General features: G+C 31.1%; 1 protein-coding gene across 1 annotated transcript in view; it reads left to right on the top strand.

Moving 5' to 3' along the window:
* Positions 1 to 24,671, top strand: part of LOC146995585 (uncharacterized) — a 518,442-nt gene that overhangs the window by 21,361 nt on the left and 472,410 nt on the right. The window contains exon 2 of the mRNA XM_085823152.1: positions 7,808 to 7,869. Within this exon, the coding sequence (XP_085679278.1) occupies positions 7,842 to 7,869 (28 nt within the window). The 5' untranslated portion in view covers positions 7,808 to 7,841. The remainder of the gene's footprint in view (positions 1 to 7,807; positions 7,870 to 24,671) is intronic.

The raw sequence follows: 24,671 nt of genomic DNA on the forward strand, positions 1-24,671 counted from the left end.
TTTTTTAAGTCTAATGTCGAAAAAACCTTTGCTTCACCCAAACGATCTAAAACTTCTTCTACTTGTGCCGTAGGAAAAGAATCCTTAACTATTTTTTTTTATTTAACTGCCTGAAGTCAAATCCGTGTCTTCACACATTTTTTTCTATAGAAAACAATTGGCGAAGCATATTCTGAACACGACGGCTTTATAATCCCATCCTTTAACCATTCATCTATTTAATTATCAACAATTTTTTGATTAGCAAAAGGAATTCTCCTCGAACACTGAGAAACTGGAATTTCATCTTTTAATATTACTTTCATTTTTAAGTTTGTACTGCGCGGCTTTTCTAACGGTTTATACTCATTAATAAGAGTGGAAACAGTATTGCGTAATCCTAAATATGCCATAAAATCTATTTCGCTGTCTCCCTCAATGGCTGCAGAAATAAAAGACAAAAAATTCCTTTCCGAAGAGACGGAATCATTTTCATATTGCGTAATCATCACCTGGTCACAACAGATCATTTTTAGACAGGAAAGGGAGGGGGAAATACAGTCTGTTATCAAGTCATTAACCATTGCTGCTTCTATCTCTTTTTGTTTTTTGCTTTCGCATAAAGATAAAACAAACTTCGCCGTTTCCGCTTTAACCACATGACCAAACGAACTTTTGAGCTCTATACATCCACATGATAATTTATTCGGAAAAAGAGATCTCTTTACAACTATCAATTCACTTCCAGAATATATTAAACATTTTACTTTCTTACCATCAATCAACAGTTCAATAAATTCTAACTTATTTCTAGCTGCATTATCCGATTCAATCTCTAACCCAGATACCTTTTTTGGAGACAAACTTTCCTCCTTTCCTAACCGTTTGAGACAATTTCTCGCAAAGTGAAATAATTCCCCTTTACTCTCACATACATAGCAAATACGTTCTGGTTTACTACTACCCTGATTTACAAACTTCCCTGAATCCTTGAAATTGTTCTGAGCTTTTCTAAGGTTGTTTTTGGAAAAATTAAGCTTTTTATTTTCTGGAATTTCGATTCGCGTGTTACTGGTATAAACTAAAGATTTACCCCTGGATGAATAAAATAAATCCCATTCTCTCCCCAACTGATTAGGTTGGAACCAACTTTGGCCCTCCCGAATATGTTCCTTTGTTTTAGAATCAAGAGTTTCGTACAACTTATCAGATACAATAAGATCACACAATTTCTTAAAGTCATCTACCTCTCTTAACTTGCAATAATAATTGAAAGTTGCACGGAGTCGAGACGCGAACTGAACATGCGATTCAGATGAATGTCTCTGTGCATTTTTAAAATTGTTCAAATATTCACGCGGTGTCGGCTGAAATTCTTTCAAGATTAGAGTTTTTAATTTATCATAATCCGCGATTTCTTGTTCAGAAACATACGTTAAAACATTATTACATTTATCACCTAATAAATTAATCAACACTTCTGATTTTAACTCCACTGGTACACTTTTAGTAGTAAAAGCTTTCTCAAGTGACTGAAAAAACAAATGCATAGCTCCCGGTTTCTGAGGTACAGCTATAGTTAGTGTTTTGACGCTTTTAATGATATCTTCAACACTAGTCTGCGCGTTTCCTCTATCACTCGATAATGATTGTGATTTTAAATTTTCTAGCTCAATCTGCTTCTCAATTTGAGCTAATTTAAGACGTTCGATCTCTAACAGATAGTGTTCATTACTGGTTTTAGGCGTCCGATCCTCTGCGATCGATTTGACGACGCCACGAGCAAATTCAACGTTCGTTTTGAAAATGTCAGAATTTTCAATAATTTTTCTAATGTCAGCTTTTTTAGCATTTTCTGGAACAGTCTGTCCAATTTGTTCCGCAAGTACTATTAAATCACTTTTCTTTAAATTATTTAGGAAACTCATTTTAAAAACGAAACAAAAGTACCACTATCTTCAAGAAAGAAATAAAGCAAAGTTTTCACAGTACCTTCTCTGAAGTATCCAAGTATGAACTACTCAAATATACCAATACTCCAATATACCGGTCAGAGCCCCCATATATTTATACAGTACAAAGTCCGAGGTCGGGACTTCGGCGATCCCAGATTTGAGATTTTTCTGGATATTAGATCATTTTAAATCTACCAAGATGGCACGTAGAAATATAAAATTGAAAATATGAAATCGTGATTTATGAAATAATGAACCATTAATGATTTAAAGGGTATCAAAATTTACAAAAGAAAAAAGAGCTTAATATTTATATGTTTACTTTATTAAACATTTCTTTCAATGTGAGTTGTTTGATTTGTTTTCTCTGCTGATACTTTAGACTAATATTATAGACATATAATTTCTTGTTGAGTTATTAAGTTCCATTGTTCAAGTCCTGTAATTGCTGTGTCGAGAATTCCGAATAACTTGTCAATCAAAATTTTTTCTCGTTCAGTAACCTCTCTGTTACTTTCTTCACTATCGGTAGCTGTATTTTCTGGATTTAGAACCATACTACAGATTTTGCCCTCTGTTAATTGATTGATGATTGAGGCATTGTCATCGCAATGAAAAACTTCTGTTTAAGTTCCCTAAATTCTGCCGTCTGGTGCGGCCATGCGAGCTCTGGCGCTGGTTCTGGCTTTATGTAAATAACAAATTAGTTATTCTTAATTCAAATAGCACTAAATATAATCGTTTGTCCTATGAGTATCATTTACAAAATCTATTTTCGGCATAAGAAAAGAAATTTCTGTTAAATCTCTCCTTGTCAACATTTTAGCGCATTAAACTTAAATCTGTAATCGGATAATACTTTGTTATTTGGCGTAGCTGCATGAGTCATCACTCAAGTTGTCATCAGTTGATAAACATGCGATGATGAAAGCAAAATACAATAAATAATGATTCGCGATTTCGGCATCAAGGATATAAAATATTAGTTAGTGTAAAATTAACAAATGTTTCGGTTTGAGATTACGCCAAGCAGATACGCAGCTATGGAGTCAAGTTACTAATCACACAAATTTATGCCAAAATAATTATTTCTTCAGTAATGGGATATTTTATTTAGCGTCAAACTGAGATTAAGAAGAGGAAAAAAAATCTAATGCGCATGCGTAAAGCATACCCCTTCCCTCCAAAAAAGCCCTAAAAAATTGGTTGGTGGTGGTTTTGATGTCCGGATTTTAGATCATTCCAGATATTGGATGTCCGGATCTCGGAATTTGTACTGTATATATATATATATATATATATATATGTACTATATATATATATATGTACTGTATATATATATATATATATATATATATACAGTAAAAATGTATATTTTCAGTATATATTTCTTATTATATATATATAGAAAGATAGGTACATTATATACATATATATGCGATACTTAATTTTACTAATGCCTTGCATGTAATGCCCCTTTTAGCTGCAAAACATCTTTCCCTTCTCAACTGCAGAGTTTCTTCTAACAGTATCATAAATTTTGTCAAGTTAGAAGAACCATCTACTTCAGGAAAAGATGTAACTGCGAATTCAACATCAATAAGTGTAGAAAATAACAAAATAAATTCTTTTCTTTTCAAATCTGAAGTTACAGATGCAGAAATATTGTGGGCTTTTAAGTGCATCAAAAGTCACTGTTCTTTTAAGTCGTGCGATGATATTGGGCCTTTATTCACTAAAATGTTCCAAGATAGTTCCATTGCAAAATAGTTTTCATGTGGTGAAAGGAAATGTGCTTATGTCTGTTATTTTGGTCTTGGCTCTTATTTTGAAACTTTGTTACTAAAGCATAGTAAAAATGCTGAGTTTTTTACATTACTATTTGATGAGACTCTTAATCTGACAAATCAAAAGAAGCAACTAGATATTTATGTGAGGTACTGGCATCAAGAAAATAAGGTCAGAACTCAGTACCTTACTTCTGCATTTGTAGGGCATGCAACAAGTGAAATTATTTTATCCAAATTTTATGAATGTGTTGAAAAACTAGACTTGTCAAAACTCTTACAAATATCGATGGATGGTCCTGCAGTAAACTGGAAATTTTATGATTTATTGCAACAGGACTTGACAAAGGAATATAACATTCAATGCTTGACATTAGGGACATGTAGTTTACACATTCTTAACTGTGCTTTCAAGCATAGGATGTTATCCACTGGCTGGGACATTCCATCATTCTTATCCTCCTTATATTGGATTTTTAAAGATTCTCCTGCAAGACGTGAAGATTTTTTAAGTATATCTGGCTTAAAAAAGCTACCTGTGAAGTTCTGCTTTTACCGATGGTTGCAAAATGTCCCAGCAGTTGAAAGAGCCATTGAAATATGGGATGACTCGCTACTGTACATTAAAGAAGTTGAAATGGGGAAGTTTAAAAAAAAAATCATCGAAATCCTTCTCAAATATTTTGGAGGCAGCTAAAAATAAAACAATTCTTATAAAATTAAATTTTTTTCTCTCTCTGTCGAAAGTATTATTGCCTTTCCTTGAATATTATCAAAGTGATAAACCACTTATATCCTTTTTTGCTGAAGATATCTTAAAACTTGTAAATGATTGCCTTCAGCACTTTAAAATTTTGAAACTAGAATATTCAAAAATAACTAAAGCAGAAAATCTTTATAAATTTAATTTTAATGATCCAAATTGTTATAATGATAAAAGTTTATAATGATAAAGTTATAATGTTATAATGATAAAGTTTATTTGGGATTCATTGCTGAGCAGTTAATGAATGATAAATGCCGCAAGAAGGACATTTCACAAGCTGAAAGTTTTGCATTGAAACAAGGTCAACAATGTGTCTTAACAATAGTACAACACTTAATATCTAAATGTCCAATAAATTATTCTCTTTTTCGAAATGCATCTTGTATAGACCCGCGATTGATGGTTAAAACTCCAGAAAAAGCCCAGAACAAAATGAAAATAGTTCTAACGGTATTAATGCAGAATAAACGTGTTTTACAAGATGATTGGGATGAAATTCTGCTGCAGTTTGGAGAGTTTCTAGACAAAGTAGTTAAGACAAATTTACATGAATTTTCTACTTTTGATCCTCAAAATCTTTCTCTTGACACATTTCTCACTTCTTATTTTCATGATTTTCACTATTCAAATTTATGGAAAATAGTGAAAATGATTCTTATCTTGTCACATGGACAGGCCTCTGTGGAAAGGGGCTTCTCTGTAAATAAAGCAATTGAAATTGAAAATTTAAGTGACTCATCATACATTTTTCAACGCACAGTATTTGATTACATAAAATTTTCTGGAGTTGTTCTTAATATCGAAATTAATAAAGAAATGAGATCAGCAGCAGCTTCTGCAAGGTCTAAATATATGCAGTATTTAGAAGAACAAAAATCTTTAACTAAATCTGAAAATTCAAAGAGGAAACGAAATATCATTGAGGAAGAAAAATTGATTATATGAAGCAGAAGAAAAAATTTCTTCAAAGGGACATTAAAGATATTAATGAAGAAGTAGATGCTTTAGCAGATGAAGCTGAGACCAGCATGAACATTGATTTGTTTATCAAAGCAAATGAACTTAGAAGAATAGTTAAAGAAAAGGAAATAGACATAAATAAATTAGATGTTAAAATAGCTGAAAAGATTTCAGATTTAAAAAAAGCACAAATGTTTTGTATCTTTTATTGTACAGTTTATTATTCTAGTATCTTTCAAAAAACCAAGGAAATAAATTGTATGTTTACAAATCAGTTATTTTAATCTGCAAAATATTCTTACATTGTGATTATAATAGTAGTTGACTGTGTTTAAATAAATATTGAATAAGTTAATACTAATCATGTAAATCTCTAAAATAGTGACTGTTATTAGTGTAAAATACACTTATAACATGTTTTTAAAGAAATTATGTTCCTAATTTAATGTTATCTACTTCATAACTTGTAGGGAGTTAGTTTAATTTTCAAAATTCTTTTATGGTAAGTATTAAAGTGAATTTAATAATAGTGCATAATACACACTTCTGTTAGTTTCTTAAAGTGAAATTACAAGCATGAAGTCGGTTGTATGGATAATTGCTTTATTCTATTTATTTTTTGTTTGCTGATAGGTCCTTAATTTTTTCTTTGATGGTCCTTAAAAGTCCTTAATTTTCATGTAAGGAAATGTGTACAAACCCTGTTTTCATTTTCAAGACAAACTACAAAAGTCAAAACTTTAATGTTTGCATTGACATAAAATATTCTTTTAATTGAAATTTGTATATTATTAACGTAACTTCTGATTTCTGAGTGAAAAGTCAAAAAATGGTTTCGATTATTGTTAAAAAAAATATTCATTGTTATTTCATTTACTTTATTGGAAGTAAAAATTTTTTATTCATTTTTGAAAAATGATTTTTCAGTTGAAAATTTTCATTGGAGATAAGTTAAGATTAAGAAGATAAAAATTTAAATTAAATTAAAAACGTTTTATAACATAAACATTTTATTCGAAACTTCTAAAATTCTTAATAAGCCAACGGCAAAAAATAATATGTGGCATATTTTATTGGGAACAAGAGATTAATTAAACTTCTTTACAATATTCATGTGCAAATTTATATCAAGGATTTTAAAAGTGCAGACACTTAAATAACGAAATCAAACAGTCGATTTCCAATGTCAAAAATATATATAGGCCCGACTTTTTTTTATTATTCATGATATAAATTTGTAAATAAATTTTGTAAAGAATATTATTTAATTCTTATTCCTGTGCATGTATATTCGTTATAAAAATGCAGACACTTAAGTAACGAAATCAAACAGTCGATTTCCAATGTCAAAAATATATATAGGGCGCGACTTTTTCTTATTATTCATGATATAATTATGATTAATATATTGTAAATGAATTTTGTAAAGAATAATATTTAATTTCTTATTCCTGTGCATGTATATACGGTTGTATGTGTTCATGTATGCGCATATGTATACATACGAACGTATACATGTGTTTACGCACATATAAATACACTGACACATGCACATGACGTGCATACGTACATTCCTGAATCCCTTCCGATAGCAGAACAATAGCTAAATTACTTTTCTTTTTAAATTTACTAATAATTTGAGTTATAAATAAAAGCTTATTTTATAAAAATCTCCTTTTTGTATTTTTTTAATTTCTCAAACAACATCTAAAACAGAAATTCTTATTTCCTCTTTAACTTTCTAACTGGTAACAAATTTCTTATTATTTTAGAACCAGTGTAAGGTCGCCGTTATCGTAAAACATCAAGAAGAGTTCTTGATCGTAAAACTTCCCGCGCTATTGAGGGTCATTCATTAACTATTGTCATCAGGATTGGATCCTCTTGTCCCCTTAGGCACTTGGGGGTGAAAGTGAGACAAAATTACGGGCTATCCGTTTTTGACGCTTCTTTTAAGTCTAACAAAATCACGGGTCAGTCCGTTTTCAAGGAGATATTTAAAATGACAATATTATGGGACAAACCGTTAAGGAGCTTGCATAAAAGAACGAAAAAATCCGGGTCAAACCGTTAAAGGATTAAAACATAATTATCTTATATTTTTCCGAATGGCCTTGTGAACATGTTAAAGTAAAGCAATGCAAAATTGCATTTCAAGACTATTGACCCATTTGGGCTAATAAATTAATCTCTAACTTCTAGGACGCTAAAAATTTTCTTGATCCATTGAATATTTATGTAAGAAAATAGTATGTATTAATGTTATTATAATTCATATTGTAGTTTTTATAATTGCTGAACAGTATTTTTTACAAACTCTTATGTTTGAACAAATAATAATATTATATTCTTTTATTTAGGTCCTCAAAAAGGATCTTCCGAGGTCCGGTCCAGATGCCGAGTGTGCCCTCATCGTCAAGGGGTAAAATTAATACTTTTAACTTTTCGTTTTTGTACTTTTCATGAACAGCCTTCTTTTATATGATAACCATTTGGGATAGTAATTTTCCCATCTTTTCTCAATAACAAACTATTTTTAGATGAGGCCCAGTTAATTTGAAATCGGGTTAATAAGGAATTTTTCATAACTAGCATTCCAGAATTCCTTTGTTAATAAATTGATTTTGTCCGTCATGCTGAGAAGGGATTATGACTGATTTGACACAAGATGCTTCCTAACTGCATAAACAGTAGAACATTTTTTCTTAAACCCTCAATAAAAGTCTTTTTTTAAGAATCGAATTTATGAATTTGTGCATGCTAAAAATAGTTGTTTTGCTTTACGTGATGCTAAATTTGACTTTTGGGTGGCATTTTTAATATTGTTGCATTTTTCCTATTCTTTTGACACTAGCTGTTGCGTTATTTTCTTACTTCACGTTCGTACGGGTTTGTAGATTTGGAGTGAATAATGACGACACTGGATGAAGTATCGAAACACACTTTATTTATCAATATTAATCAGGACCGCCCTAAAACACTTTTACAGTCGTCGAAGATCTACTATAAACACGCTGGAACAATCAGCGACACAGCCTTCAGGTTATCAGGCTATGACAGTGAAGACAGCTTCATGCAAAGCACCCGACTCTGCTTTCCGGAGTACAGTTCCCGGCTCTGCTTGGTCGTTCTTGGAACTCCACGTACTCTCGAGACTCTCCATGCTGCAACTTGCAATGCACTCGCCGACACACGAGCACACTCTTCGGTTCAGTCTTTCCCGAGCTCAACATGCTCTCTCGACGATGCACTAACTGCGATACACTAACAGACTCCTTCAGTGGACTTGATGACACACTCGGCACTCGCTGCCCGGCTGTCAACTCGATCGACTCTGCAGGGATTGACTCGCTAGACGAGGCTCACACACTCTCGATGAGAGACACACTTTCTCTCGATGAGAGACACACACACTGACTGACTGCGGACGAGCAGGGTTTATATAGCTTTCGGCTTGTGTTCGGGAACATTCTGGAGTAAACCGGTAAGAATTCTTTCCAGAGGGTTCTCCAACCGTCCATGGTATATTGTCAATTTTGTGGCCAAATTTCGCCAAATGGGTGATTTCTTGCCAAATGTGGCAACCCTACACTTCCCTTGGCATTTTACGGCAACCCTAAAACTGCTTTGTGGGGAAGCTATCTCACCGCGCTTGTACATTTCTTAACACTATATTGCAATTGTATTCTGGGACTACTGCAGTTCTGTAGGAAAAACGATTTGATGATAAGTGAGCATCTGAAATGCTGCAATTTCTTCTTGGTCTATGATGCCTAAAATAAATGTTCTACAGTAAATGTCATGTTACTGTAGGCGCTAGTGTGATAATGTTTGTCCATGGTTGTTTCATTAGTATTAACCAAATGATAACATTAAATAATGAGAAAAATATTTTTCAGATTAGCGATGAAATTTAACTAATTTCATATCAGAATATCAAGAAACATTTAAATAATTTCATTGCACTTTAGTTAGCTTAGGAACTGTTGAGCATGTCTTTAATACAAAAGTTCATTTAAGAATTGTTTATATGTTCCTGGAGATTAACCGATCGATATTGCATCTTGGATCAGGGCACCCTCATTAGAAGAGAACGTGTCGATCTAAAATTTTAAATTAAGCGAAAAGGTAACTTTACCTTGTCCTAGATATTTTCAGGAATTTTTATTCCTAAAAAAATCTGCAGAATGTGTTTTGCTCCTGATGAAGAAAGACTTAATGCCTGATTGCCCTCAAAATGGATGGATTAATTCAAAATGTGTTAAACTAAGGTTGCTTTTTTCCCGAGTTTTTATAATGGTCGACTGAAATTGAAGCCAAGTTGTTATGCTGTGATATTTTTTTGCTTGGCAATTTTTAATTTGTTTATTTAGTGAATTTATTTTTTATTTGGCAATATTACCTTATAACAATTTGATCATATTAACTGATTTGTTTGTTGGTCACATAAGTGGTGTATTTTCCAAGTTTTTGTTTACAAATGGGCAGGAATTTGGCTTAAGCTGTTGCTTATTATTTAAAAACTGTAATGCAATAACATTTTGTGTTAAATTCTTGCATTTGAATTTTTAACTCTGCACTTTAAAATGTAATGTATTTAAACAAGAAAGTTTGACATTAAATATATATTTCTTTTCTTCTGACTAGTGGAGTAATTATATCTATCATAAGTCATGTGAATTCCGACAAATCTTAACGTACATTTCTAAACTTAATATTCAAAGTAAGAATGTATATGACATAGCTGCTAATTGTCTTCGCTTTTAATTTTTAGCCCTTGTTTCCTCAAAACAGATTTTTAGATCGACACGTTCTCTTCTAATGAGGGTGCCCTGATCCAAGATGCAATATCGATCGGTTAATCTCCAGGAACATATAAACAATTCTTAAATGAACTTTTGTATTAAAGACATGCTCAACAGTTCCTAAGCTCAAAACAGATGAAATTCCATTCCCTCATCCTAAAGATGTTCAGCTTAATTTTTCATACAAAATTTTGTTTAATCTAGAATCTACGGCTGGCAACTTTTTATTGAGATTCAACCAATGTTTATTTTCTTAATATTTTCATTTAATTTTGTTCTTTTTTACATTACATTTTTTTACATTTTTTACATCAGAAGCATATAAATAGTTCAATAGCCTGAATCAGGCAATATGAAGTGAATTTAAATTAGCATGGTGTTTCTTTGCAATGGCATTGCTGGACACCATGGAGACTTCTCGGAAACTCCTGGTTTTTTTATATTTGGAGATTGGCAGTTGTGATATGATAATTAGAAGGGACAAAAATAAAAATTGTAAATGCTATCTATAAAAATAATGCAGATAAATTTTTGAATGTACTGTTTGTAAAAACTAAAAAGGTAAAATAAAATATGTTAAACAGTTAAGCATTTTAATACAGTAACCAACATTCAGATTGCAAAATGAAAAGAAAGAACCGATAATCAACAGAAATATTAAAGTTGCATCATTTTGTAAGAGTTATTTCCATTATGTTAAAATTATATAATGGGGATAATTTTGAAACTATGCAGTTCATCTTGTATGTCCAGTTGTTGTTATATATGTAACTGTAACTGTATGGTAGATGAGCAATGTAGAATAAAAGATGTTTGTGTACATCTTGTAATCCTCACTGAGCAGGTACCCAACACATATAAAATACAACACATGGCACCCAACACATATAAAATACAACACATGGGGCAGCTGGTCCTTGATTAAAAAAGAAAATCTTTTTTGAAGAACCATGCAGCCTCCATAAAGATGTTCTAAACAAAAACATCATGGGAAGTTGTTTACTGTGAAATCAGCTGGTAAGTGAGTTGTTTATTTTTATTGGAAGTGGCTAAAAATATGTATATATAAACTATTTAAAGTCCTAAATTAAATATGGATGGATTAAAGCCACCAAGTAATCTAAGTTTCGAAAATTGGAAGAAATGGAAACAAAAATTCCAAATTTATATGTTAGCGTCTGGTGGAACTAAATCACCTGAAATTAAAGTAGCTATTTTATTGCATATAATTGGTGAAGAAGCACTTGAAAAATTTAATACTTTTAATTTAAGTGAAGAAGATAAGAAGGATGTTGACAAAGTAATTGAAGCTTTCGCAAAGGAAAGTGTTGATAGACATATATTTTTCTGTGAACACAACATGTAGGTGAATCCTTTGACGAATTTAAAGAAATTAAGTAGCAACTGTGGATTTGCAGAATTAAAAGATAGTTTAATAAGGGATAGAATAGTAAGTGGAATTCTAAATAAAAATCTCAAAGATAGATTATTAAGGGAAGATCAGTTAACATTGGAGAAATGTATTAAAATGTGTAAAGCTTCTGAATTAGCAGAACTTCAGCTGAAAACTTTAACTGAAGAAAATAAAATAGAAGTTATCAAACGTAATAAATTTCGACCTTCAGAGGAAAAAAGTCAGCCTTGTAAGAAAGACTATCATGTAAAACAAAAGCAACAAAGTACTAAATCTTCTTCAAACTATCAAGGAAATAAGTACAATAATCCAAAACCATGTAGAAAATGTGGAACTTTTCATAAGTTATACAGCTGTCCTGCTTATAATAAGATTTGCTTGTACTGTAAAAAGAAAAATCACTTTTCTAAAATGTGCACTTATAAAAATGTTAATGTTGTACAGAATAATTTAGAGCATGAGTTACATAATAATGGTAATGAATATATTTTAGGGTCAGTAGAAGATATAAATCCATTTTCTAAAAATAAAACCGAATGGTTTGAAAAACTAAAAGTAAACATATCTAAATATTTATTTGTTAAGTTGGATACTGGAGCTCAGTGTAATGTGCTACCATTGCCTAAATTTAAACAATTAAATTTAAGAGAGAAATGTTTGACTAAATCAAAAGTCACTTTAAATAATTACAATGGTACTACAATTGATGTAGTTGGAAAATGTAAATTATTATGTGAAACATCGAAAGATGACAAGGATGAAATAGAATTTCAAGTTGTAGCATGTGATAAAACTGTTCCAGCTATTTTAGGTTTACCTACATTGCAAAAATTAAACCTAATACAAAGGATTTGTACAGTAAATCCTGATTCTAATGAAAAGTTACCAGAACTTTTAAAAGGATATCAAGATTTGTTTAAAGGAACTGGGAATTTAACTGGATATACATATCATATTAAATTAAAACCAGGAGCTGTTGGTAAAATAGAACCCTGTAGGAAAATTCCACTTAGCTTATTAAATCCATTAAAAAAGGAATTAGCAAGAATGGAAAAAGATGGTATTATAAAGAAAGTTAACCAACCAACAGAATTCGTGAATTCATTAGTGGTAGTAAGGAAAAAGGATGGAAATTTAAGAGTGTGTTTAGATCCTCAGCACCTTAACCAAAATATACTGAGAGAACATTATCACATACCAACCTTTGAAGAAATTTCATCTCAAATGACAAATGCAAAGGTCTTTAGTATTTTAGATGCAAACAAAGCATTTTGGCAAATTAAACTGTCAGATTCAAGTTGTGAATTTACTACATTTAACACTCCGTTTGGTAGATATTGTTTTTTAAGGTTGCCATATGGACTGAGTTCATCACCAGAAGTTTTCCACAGAAGTTTTTCTGAAATTTTTAGTGATTTAGAAGGAGTTCAAATATATATAGATGACTTATTAGTTTGGGGTAAAGATAAAAAAGAACATGATTCAAGATTAAAGAAGTTGTTGGACAGAGCCAGAGAAAAGAATGTTAAATTTAATTTAAATAAATGTAAATTTGGGCTGAATGAAGTGAAATATATGGGACATATATTTTCTAAAGATGGTTTAAAACCAGATGAAGACAAAATTAAGGCTATTCTAGATATAAAACCACCAAAAAATGTGAAAGAATTAGAAACTTTCCTAGGAATGATTACATATGTTTCTAGATTTATACCTAATGTATCAGAATTGACATCATGTTTAAGAGATTTGTTGAAAAAACAAGTTATCTGGAACTGGAATGCAACACATGAAAAAGCATTTAGAAGACTAAAAGATGTCTTGGTAAATAAACCAGTTTTACAGTATTATGATATAAACATGCCAGTAGTTTTATCTGTAGATGCATCTCAAGAAGGACTAGGAGCAGTCTTACTGCAGAATAATTTACCAGTGGCATATGCATCTAAGGCATTAACAGATACACAGAAGAATTATGCTCAAATTGAAAAGGAAACTTGAGCTATTGTATTTGCGTGCGAGAAATTTCACCAGTATATATTTGGAAAAAATATTACTGTGGAAAGTGATCATAAACCACTGGAATCAGTTTTCAAAAAGCCATTAAATAAATGTCCTGTAAGACTACAAAGAATGCGTATAAGATTACAGCCATATCAGTTTGAGATAAAATATAAACCAGGAAAAGAATTTTTTATAGCGAATGCATTATCAAGATCATTCACTGATAAAGGATCTGATTTCTTTGAAGGAGAAATAGAAGCTCATGTTGGATTAGTTGTAGAATGTATACCAATGTCTAATGGTAAAATGAAAATTTTTCAACTGGAAACAGAAAAAGATGAAGAACTACAAGTTTTAAAAAAATTAATTAAAACTGGATGGCCAGATGAAAAACGTATGGTTCCAGAACTGGCAAAACCATATTTTAAATTCAGAAAAGAACTATCAGAAGCAAATGGATTAATATTTAAAAATTCCTGTGTTGTTGTACCAAGAAGTTTACGAAAAGATATGTTAAGCAGAATTCATTATGGTCATTTAGGAGTAGTAAAATGCAAGATCAAAGCAAGAGAAATATTATATTGGCCAGGAATGTCCAAAGAAATTGAAGATTTGGTACTGAATTGTCAAACATGTTTAAGTTTACAAAAAGCTAATACTAAAGAACCAATGATATCTAAAGAAATACCTAATGGTCCATGGGAAGTATTGGGAACAGACCTCTTTTACTTTCAAGGAAGGGATTATCTAATAGTTATAGATTATTTTAGCAAATATGTTGAAATTGGACATTTGGAAGATTTGTCAAGTGTAGCAGTGATAAAGCAATTGAAATCAATTTTTGCAAGACATGGTATTCCAAAAATAGTGTATTCGGATATTGGTCCACAATATAATTGCAGGAAATATAAAGATTTTGCAAGAAGATGGAATTTTGAAACCAGAACTTTAAATCCAAAATACCCACAGTCTAATGGAATGGTTGAAAGACATATTCAAACTGTCAAGCGAATGTTAGAAAAAGCTTTAGTTGACAACAAGGATCCATATTTAGTTTTACTGGAATATCGTAACTCTCCTATTTCAGATGAAATTAAGTCACCTTCAGAATTGATGTTTGGAAGAAAAGTAAATGGATTGATGCCTATAAAAGAGAATTTTGTCCAAGCTAAATGATATGAAGACCATAAGCAACATTTACTGAAGAGACAAACCTTACAAAAAAGTTATTATGATAGGAATGCAAGACCATTAAAACCACTGAAAACAGGAGATCATGTTTACATAAAAGAGAAAAGGAAAAAACTAAATGAAAGAGGGAAAATTATAGAAGAAGCAGAAAGACCACGTTCATATAGGATTATAAGAACAGATGGAAGAATTGTAGAAAGGAACAGAAGAGACCTTCTTAAAGGAACTAATCAGGAAGAGTTTTCAATACAAAACAACTATGAGAATGAAGTTATAGATGAACCCGAGATACATGAAAATAGTAGGAGCACTACAAATTTAGATGTGCCTGTAAGTCCTTCAAAATCTAACAGAAGTGTTGTGTCACCAAATAGTGAACGAGGTATAGTATCATCAAATTTTTCAAATGGACATAACTACGTCACTCGATCTGGTAGGACTGTTAAGAAACCTTATTATTTAAAAGAATATGTTTAATTTTACTACTATTATTATTTTTTATAAAAAAGGGGAGATGTTATATATGTAACTGTAACTGTATAGTAGATGAGCAATGTAGAATAAAAGATGTTTTGTGTGCATCTTGTAATCATCACTGAGCACGTACCCAACACATATAAAATACAACACAGTTCCAGTTCTTGGAACTGTAAAGACAAAAGAATATTCATATGACTTATTGTGTCCTTCGACCATCTAAGCACAAATTCAGATTTAAAGTAAGCCTGTTTATTAATCCTTCGGCAGCTGCAAGATTTAGCAGTTCTTTCTTCCTAAGCATGTGGCAAATTTGTAATGCAAGCTGCATTTGTTAGATTTAAAATGAAAGTAGTTTTTATTTTATATGTGCTTCAATTTAATATTACTTACTTTCCTTTAATTTTTTATTTAATGTCATTTGGCCACTAATTATTGTTAGTTTAGTTTCTTAGAAGTGGCAACAAAACAATTTATAGAATTAGGAATGTATGTTTCTGTAGTTAAGTTAGGCTTATTTTAAAGAAGAATAACATGTTATATACATGAGTGATGTTTTACTTAAGTTAATATAGGCTTATTTTAAAGAAGAATAACATGTTATGTACATGAGTGATGTTTTACTTAAGTTAATAAATGAATCAGGGTTCGTACGGTCCTTTCAAATTTCGAAATTTTCAATTTCACCGCTCCACTCGGACCACATCTGCTTACAATCAGTTGGAATGTCGTCGTCAAATTCTAAACCCAACTGCCAAAGGTTTTGCATTATCAATTTTGCACATAATACAAATCGCAGGGTTCGTACGGTCCTTAAGAGTCCTTAGATTTTTTGGAATCGGTTTTTGGTCCTTAAAAGTCCTTAATTTTGTCTAAAATCTGTAGAAGGTCCTTAATTTGAATCATCTGAAATTTCTGTTTGTTTTTACGACTGCCATTTTGAGTGTGAATTAGCATTTTGGAGGAATACTTTTGGCGATTCACTGACATATATGGTTTTCTTTTGAATGGGTTCATGGTTTATAATTTGTTTCTATTTCTAATAGAAATGATGGGATACTCGAATTTCTAAGCAAGAAGTGAAACATAAGCATTTTAAAATTATTTTTTTCTAATAAAGAGCTCTTAAACAACTTCTCATTTTGAGGATGTGAATTATTTTATTAAACAGTCCTAAATTTCACAACGTATCAACATTTTGGGGATTTTAAGATTAGTTTCTATAGAAAAATTTTAGATCCGAGATCTGAGAATTTTTCCACGATTTTTTTTAAAACATCGTAACATTGATAAATTTCATTAAAATAATGGTAATATATTGAAATTATATTTAAAAAATAAGATTAATGAAGAAATAAATGGGCCTAAATAGATTGTAATATCAATGAACATTTTTAATGACAGAGACTAACTTAAACATAGTTGCGTACAGCAGAGAAAAAGGGTGAAGAAGTAAGAAGGGTATACATATACATACATACGTAATAAACAGTTACGTCATCATCCAGTAGCAATCGCGCGGATAAACGCGTACCTGGCATGCGACAGGAGGTCGTATTATAATTTATGATACAACAATCCCCCTTTCCACGTTTGGCAGCTGAAAAAAAAATAAACATTAATCATTTACAGTTATTCCAATTAATTTACAGCACTTAGAATGTTTCGAAGCAGTTAATGTTTTTGTCAGTACATCAGCAGGCATATTCTCTGTTGGCACATATTTAACGTCTATTTCATTTCTTTCATAAATTTCATGAATGAAATGATGTCTAATATCTATGTGTTTAGTGCACGAGTGATAAACAGCATTTTTCATAAGCTTCTGTGCACCTTGATTATCACAATATATAATGGTTGGATGATCAGCAGTAAAATTTAATTCTTTAAGAAAACGACGTAAATAAACTGCTTCTTTGGCATTTTCTGAAAGACTGATGTACTCTGCTTCAGTACTTGATAATGCAACAGTTTGTTGCTTTCGTGATTCCCATGTTATTGGATTTCCAGCAAAGGTGAATAGGTAACCTGTATACTGATTTTCTAGTATTAACATCAGACGCCCAGCCGGCATCGGTATATCCAATAAGTGCTTTTCCAGTCTTTCAAAATTTTAAACGATAATTTTTAGTTCCTTTTAAGTATCGAAGAACGCGCATTGCAGCCAACCAGTGTAATTTTCCAGGATTGTTATTAAATTGGCTCAGGTGACTGACGGCATATGTAATATCCAGCCTAGTAAACACAGAAAGATACGTAAGCGAAACAGTTAGATGTCGATAAGGTGCATTGTTCATTTCTTCCTTTTCAGTTTCAGAAGGACACATTTTTTACTTAATTTTACACTAGGATTTAAAGGAGTTGCTACTGGTTTTGCATCTTGCATATTAAACCTTCGTAGAATATTATCAACATAGTTCTGCTGAGATAAACTAATAGAATTATTATTTGCATCTTGATTAAATTCTATTCCAAGACAATAATAAAGTTTGCCTAAATCTTTAACATGAAATTCTTTAGAAAGATAACTTTAAAGTTCAGCATATAAATCACAGCTATTTGTTGCTATTATTAAGTCATCCACATATAAAATTAGAATTAACTCACCTTGAGATGTTTTCATCCTGTATACACACTTATCTGATTGTAATCCAAAGTTTTTGAGTGTTTGGTCTAAATTTTCATACCACTGTCGTCCACTTTGTTTCAAACCATAAAGAGACTTTTTCAAAGCATAAACATATTCAGGATTATTTTGGTCTTCAAAATTTTTAGCTTGTTCCATGAAAATTTCTTCTTTTAAATCTCCGTTAACATAAGCCATAACAAAATCTACTTGATATAACATAAGGTCTTGTTCAGCACTGTATGCAATCACAGTTCTTATAGAACTTGCTCTGGCTACTGGAGCAAAGGTTTCATTAAAATCAATTCCAGGTTCCTGTGCAAATCCTCTAGCAACCAATCGAGCTTTTCTCTTTTGAACTGTTCCATCTGCATTATATTTCGTTCTAAGAACCCAGCGACATCCTATTACCTTTTTGTTCTGTGGTCGCTTTACTAATTTCCATGCACCATTTTTAACAAGTGCTTCATACTCACTTTGCATAGCCTTATGCCATTCTTCAGCATAACTTCCATTTAATGCTTCTTCTAATGTCGGATTTGTATCTTCTTCAGCAATTTGTGCTTCTTCCTTTTCTATGTTTATATTGTGGTACTCCTTTTTTGGTCTTCCTGGCTTCTCAGTCTTGACTTTCTTTGGACAACCTGGCCCCCTTTTAATCTGCATTTCAGGTAATGCTTCGGAATCAGAATCTTCATTATCAGATGATTCAGCAGATGCTTCTGCCATATTTGAGGGGTTTTTTGTTATTTCATCAGCCGATATTTGCTTTACATTCAGAGGTTCTTCCTTCTTTTTATCAGGAATATTTTCGAGAAATAAAACTTCAAAATCTTTATCATAATTAGTACAGTTTTCAAATTCATCAATGAATCTAACATCTCGGCTTATAACGATTTTTCTGGAATTTTTATTCCACAGCCTGTATGCTTTCGATTCATTTGAGTATCCTACAAATATATGTTCTTCTGATCGAGGATCGAATTTCCCTTTAGACCTTTTATTAAGTTTAGTTTAGTTTACGAGTATGCTGCAACCCTCCTGGCCGACAGTAATCGGCCTCATGGTTAACGCAGCAAACCCGACGCAGAAAAACAACAAAATAATAATAATAATAAAATAAATAAATAAATAAAAGATTAAAATATTTAAAGTCCTATTCCTATGATAGTCTTATATTTTCATTCACAATCCTCATAATTTCTGTTGCATAGCTATTCAAGAATTTTCTTTTTTCAATTACATTTTGTTCATTTATTTTTCCAAATCTCGTCCTCACACTCTCGGTCAGTTTACATTCTTCCATAAAATGAGCTGCATTTCCGTACTTCCCACAAGCCAAGCATTGATCATTGCCCTGGAGATTAAATCGTTTTAAATAGGCCGGAAATCTACCATGATTCGTGATAACTTGAATAGTATCTATATTATTAAATAGATCCATTTTTCTTTTTATGGTAAAAATCCTCAAGTAACCCTTATTTTTATTTGAACCATTCCATTCATGAGCCCATTTTTCAATTATACTTGCTTTCATTTTTCTCAAGGTAATTCTTCTGGAATCATTAATAGCCTCATAAATATCACCCTCTCCCAGGGCAGCCTCTTTAGCTAGCATATCCGCCCTTTCATTCCCGATAACACCAATATGTGCCTTAACCCAATGAAAATATATAGCATTTTTCTCTCTTATTTTGTTATAAATGTTTTTATATCCAAAAGAAGTCTATTACTTGGTTCCGGATTTGCCAAGCCTTGTAGGGCCGAGAGAGCATCAGAATAAATATGTACGGAATCAGAATGAATATGTATCAGAATAAAATATATCTTTTATTAAGTACAAAACATTTCTGTCCGAATACTTTGAAGTGAGATACAGTTGGCTTGATGCCAAAAAATAACTCACCATGACGAATAGCCTGCAATAGTATAGATCCATTTGGTTCTATTATTCTAGCATGTCGTTCTGTAAAAATCACTGAACGATTATTTGCAGTAGCTTTAGATGTTGACAGCAAATTACATTTTGATTCCGGAACACATAACACATTTTTGAGCTTAAGTTTAATTGTCTTATTTCCGTTAGGTACTGTTATAAGGACAGTTCCAATTCTTGTAATTTTTGCTGTTTTGTCAACTGCTAACTTTATGGTTGAATTCGTTGGAGGGTGAAATTCTGAAAATAACCTTCTGTCATTGCACATGTGAGATGTACAGCCACTATCTAAGCACCATGAGGAGGTCCTCTGATAAGCATTGTTTACAGCTAAACTAATCTGCTCCTTCATAATTAGAAGCCATCATAGAACCTTGATTTCCCTTATTTGATTGCACATATTTTCTTTCTGCATTCAGATGCCTTGTGCCCAATTTTCGAGCAGTAATTACACTTCAAGTTTCGAAAATTTCTTTCAGCAGGAAAATTTTTGTTTGAATTTACCTTCCATTTTTCATTTTTCTTCTGTTCTTGATTTCGTCTTTTATAATCAGTATAGTATGCATTCTGTGAATCTTGAGACATTTTCCCTTTTCTTGCTTTCCATTCTTCTAACATTTTGATTTTCAAAGATTAGGGACTAGGTAACTGATCTCTTGATTCGATGGCGCATCTAAAATTTTCAAAATTTTCTGGAATACTATAGAGCAGAAGAATCGATAATAAATCATCAGCTATGTCAATTTCCATTTGTTTAAGCTTATCAACTTATTCGAAGAAATAATTCAAATGTTCAGACATCGTTTCGCTTTCCACCATTTTTCTAAATAAAAGCTGTTTTAATAATGTAGCCTTCTTCGCAGGTCCTTTCGATTCATATACGGATTTGAGTTTATTCCACACAGCATTTGATGTCACACAATGCTTTATATGACACAGTTCACTAAGATTAATAGCAAGAATTATATCTGCGCAAGCTTTTTGATCAGCTTGGAGCCATTTCTTTTCTTCCTCGGTTCCTTCAGCAGGTTCTAGCTCTTTACTGATTACATAATCCCAATGGTCGTTTTTAATCAATACTGCTTCTATTTGTAATTTCCAACTGTCAAAATTATCTTTTCTGAGCTTTTCTATAGTAGTCAAATGCGACATAATGTTGTAATACAGTCTCTCACAGCCCCCCCCCCAAAAAAAACAAGATTGAGCGCTATAAAAATAGGCTTAACTGAACGCTGATCAGTTCGTACCGTTGATTAGACGTAACAGTTCTTGCACTGAATTAGGCTTAAGAGTTCAATGCTCAAAAACTTCAAAATGTTCATTTTAAAATAAGTATTGTGCTAATTAGGCACAGTTGAGACGTTCCTGGGCCCAGAACCATTGAAGAAATTAATGGGCCTAAATAGATTGTAATATCAATGAACATTTTTAATGACAGAGATTAACTTAAACATAGTTGCTTACAGCAGAGAAAAAGGGCGAAGAAGTAAGTAAGAAGGGTATACATATACATACATACGTAATAAACAGTTACGTCATCATCACCGCGCGGATAAACGCGAACGGCGCATGCGTCAGGAGAAGCTCTCTTAAGCTAAACGTCTTATTATAATTTATGATACAACAATTAAAATAAAACATTATTATTTTTTGCTGTTATATTATAAAGTTTTATTTTGGCAACTTATTATACAATATTTTGAATCTGAAAAATAAATAAGGTATAATACTATAAAGCACAATTTATGAAACAGCTCTTAGCAAAAGAAAATTATCTATGTAATTAATTAAAAATGTCTTTTTAATTTTTTCATAGTAAGAGCTTTTTCCATGTAATTGTCCCGGAGTATATAGAATTCTTAGAATATGCATCAGTTTTTCTCTATAAAATTAATTTTACACTTCCCCCCCTTTTTTTTCCAAACTGCTTCTGGCCTTTTGCTGTTACAAAATTGGTAGGGAAATTTTTTTTAAAGGATTGCAGCTTGGCAAGATTTATAGAGCCATGATTCTAGAAGATTCGAGAAATATGTGACAAAATGAAAAATGTCTCCATGGTATCAACACATAATGGATTTATTTTACAGAAAGTTTGCAATGAATTTCTTACTTTTTGGAGAACGTCAGGAAGAACAATGAAAATATAATATTTGAATGTTTTACTTCTGATACTAGAATCTTAACATGTTTATCTTTCCTTTATTTTCTCTACTATTCACTAGACACAAGCATGGAATATATCAAAAACGCTTCTAATCTTATCACATGTGCAGGCATTATAGATAGGGATGTTTTTATTAATAAATAGGTTGAAAACTTTCAATTTAAAAGATTAATCTAGTATGTCTTAATGCATCATACACAGAGCTGGTACACCTTTTTTTCCCACCTGATGCAATCTCTGTGGATCCGAAATTCTGCTGCCTAGTCCCCTTCTAAGTTCTGCTTCCAGTGTCTGCTCTAAATTCTAAAAGTTTTGCCATTTCTAGATTTTGTTGTTCGGTGTGTCACTAAATTCTAAAAATTCTGGCACATCAGCTCTGTAACCGGCCTTTACCATATATATTTCATATTTCTTTTGAATGTTCATATTACTAAAGAAATAAAATTAGCCACCATTTGTATAAATTCTAAATGCATTTAGTGTTTTTTAGAATAACGGAAATCCTTAATTAAATCCAAAAATTCTAAAATGAAAAGGAAACTTCTTGAAGAAAGAAACTGAATATATATAAAAAAATATTCTTCAAAGATATGTGCAGTTATTATTATGTAAATTACCCAATAGTTTATGATTTGAGCCTTTATTATAATTTCCCACTTCTATTTCCTCATATGATAGACCTAGTATGTGACAAAATGAGACATAAAAAAAATTAAGATAAGGCTAACTGTTTGTAAAACGTAAATGCCACTTATTTTTCAAATATGACCACCTATTATAAGTGTAAAATATTTAATACTACTTGATAAATTGCATGAAGTTTATTTTATTCTCAAACTTATTAATAATTATGTTAATTCACGTTACGTAATAATTACTTAGTGAGTTACTGAATCAAATTAAATTGTATAATCTTTGACCACTAGTCCACATTTTTGGTTTGAATTAGACTCTTCTTCTTTAATTTCATCACCATTAGCTGTTATTGATTTTGTTAGCATCAGAAAATGGCTTCATGTTCAAAGTTCTTTTTAAATAAGAAGCTTATTTAAACTTTTGTATGATATTGTAAATACTTTCAGACATAGCGATAATATACTTCACATCTGTCGGAGGTTTCGAACTATTTAACTTTTACCAGATCAAGTAAACCCTCATAGGTACACTGCTCTCAAAAAAAAAAAAAAAAAAAAAAAAAAAAAAAAAGGGGGGGGGACAATATCTCCCGTTCTACTGGGCCGATTGACAAAATTCAAACTGCGTTTTTCATGTCTCGAAAGCGCGACTTAGGATATATATTAGATTTATATATAGCTCTATTCTAACATAGGTATTTTGACACAAAATCGGACTTTTTCTGAAATAACATACCAATTTTTTTACATATTTCGATTCTACGACTCAAATTATGCCAGAGTACCAAGTTTTGTAAAAATCGTACGAGTAGTTTTTAAAATATTAGCACTCAAAATTTTAGCTCCTCAATGTTAATTGAATTTGGCAATTATGTATTAATATCTCTTTTTTTATTAAATTTTTTTTATTTTTCCTTTCACATTTCAAAACTTAGGTTCATTCCAAATAAAATTTACCCATTTTTTGTGTTTTATTTTTAAAATTTCTTTGAATTATAACCTATAAAATTTTTACCATCATCTTAAAGTAGGTGTATTTTTAAGCATATCTGCAAAAAATTAGACTTTTTTATTCAAAATTTTCTAAGATATACACGAATTTACATATTTTCGCGTTTTGAAATTTGGCATCTTTTTTTTGAGCGATAATAACGCCAAATGTGGTTTATGGATTATTGTTACACTGTATTGCCACAGCTATTTTTAACCTTAAATTTCAAGTAAAATTTTACGGAGAATTAATAATACGATATTGTTTCTCTTAAAGATGCATAATAAATATTTATTAATACTATATGAAAAGTTTTTTTTTAAATTATAGATGATATTATTCAAATTTTTAACTATTTTTTTAATTTCTCTCTTTCTTCCTTTTTTTAAAAAAAATAAGAGTAAATTTTTGTAAGAGTAAATTTTCACCTTCGGCGTTTTATCGTCTGCTACTTTACTTTAACTTATTCGAATTGTCTAAAACTGAGAATTTTCATTTGATGTTTATTTGAATTTTATGATAATATTTTATGACATTAACTGCATAATTTATTTCTAAACAAACTGTTGCTTATGAAGTGGCTGAAAGAGCGGCTGATACTATCATCCATATTTTTAAATCACAGTGTATTTTTATAGAAATATAAGATTTAGAATAATCATTTTATAAAAGTCAAATTATGATATAAACATACAACCCTCTAGAGACTGAATTAATGGAAGTTCAATGGTTATGTAGAAATGATCTGCAGCTACTTAATGGCTGGATAAGTCAGCAGGTTCTGTGGACAATCCTTAAAATTCTAATTTAGAATGTAATTGTCAAGAACTGAATCCTGATCATCAGTAGTATAATAAGTAATTATTACAATTATTAATAAATCCTTCTTATAAAGTAACTGCAAATATTTCAAAAACCTTTCTCTCTGAATGCAAATATTTTTAATTTTATATTAATCAAGATTGCACACGATATTATTTA

This window comes from Stegodyphus dumicola, chromosome 9 (assembly GCF_044657685.1).
Source record: "Stegodyphus dumicola isolate Sdum_Otavi_A_Nest chromosome 9, ASM4465768v1".
In the NCBI taxonomy this organism is placed as follows: domain Eukaryota; kingdom Metazoa; phylum Arthropoda; class Arachnida; order Araneae; family Eresidae; genus Stegodyphus; species Stegodyphus dumicola.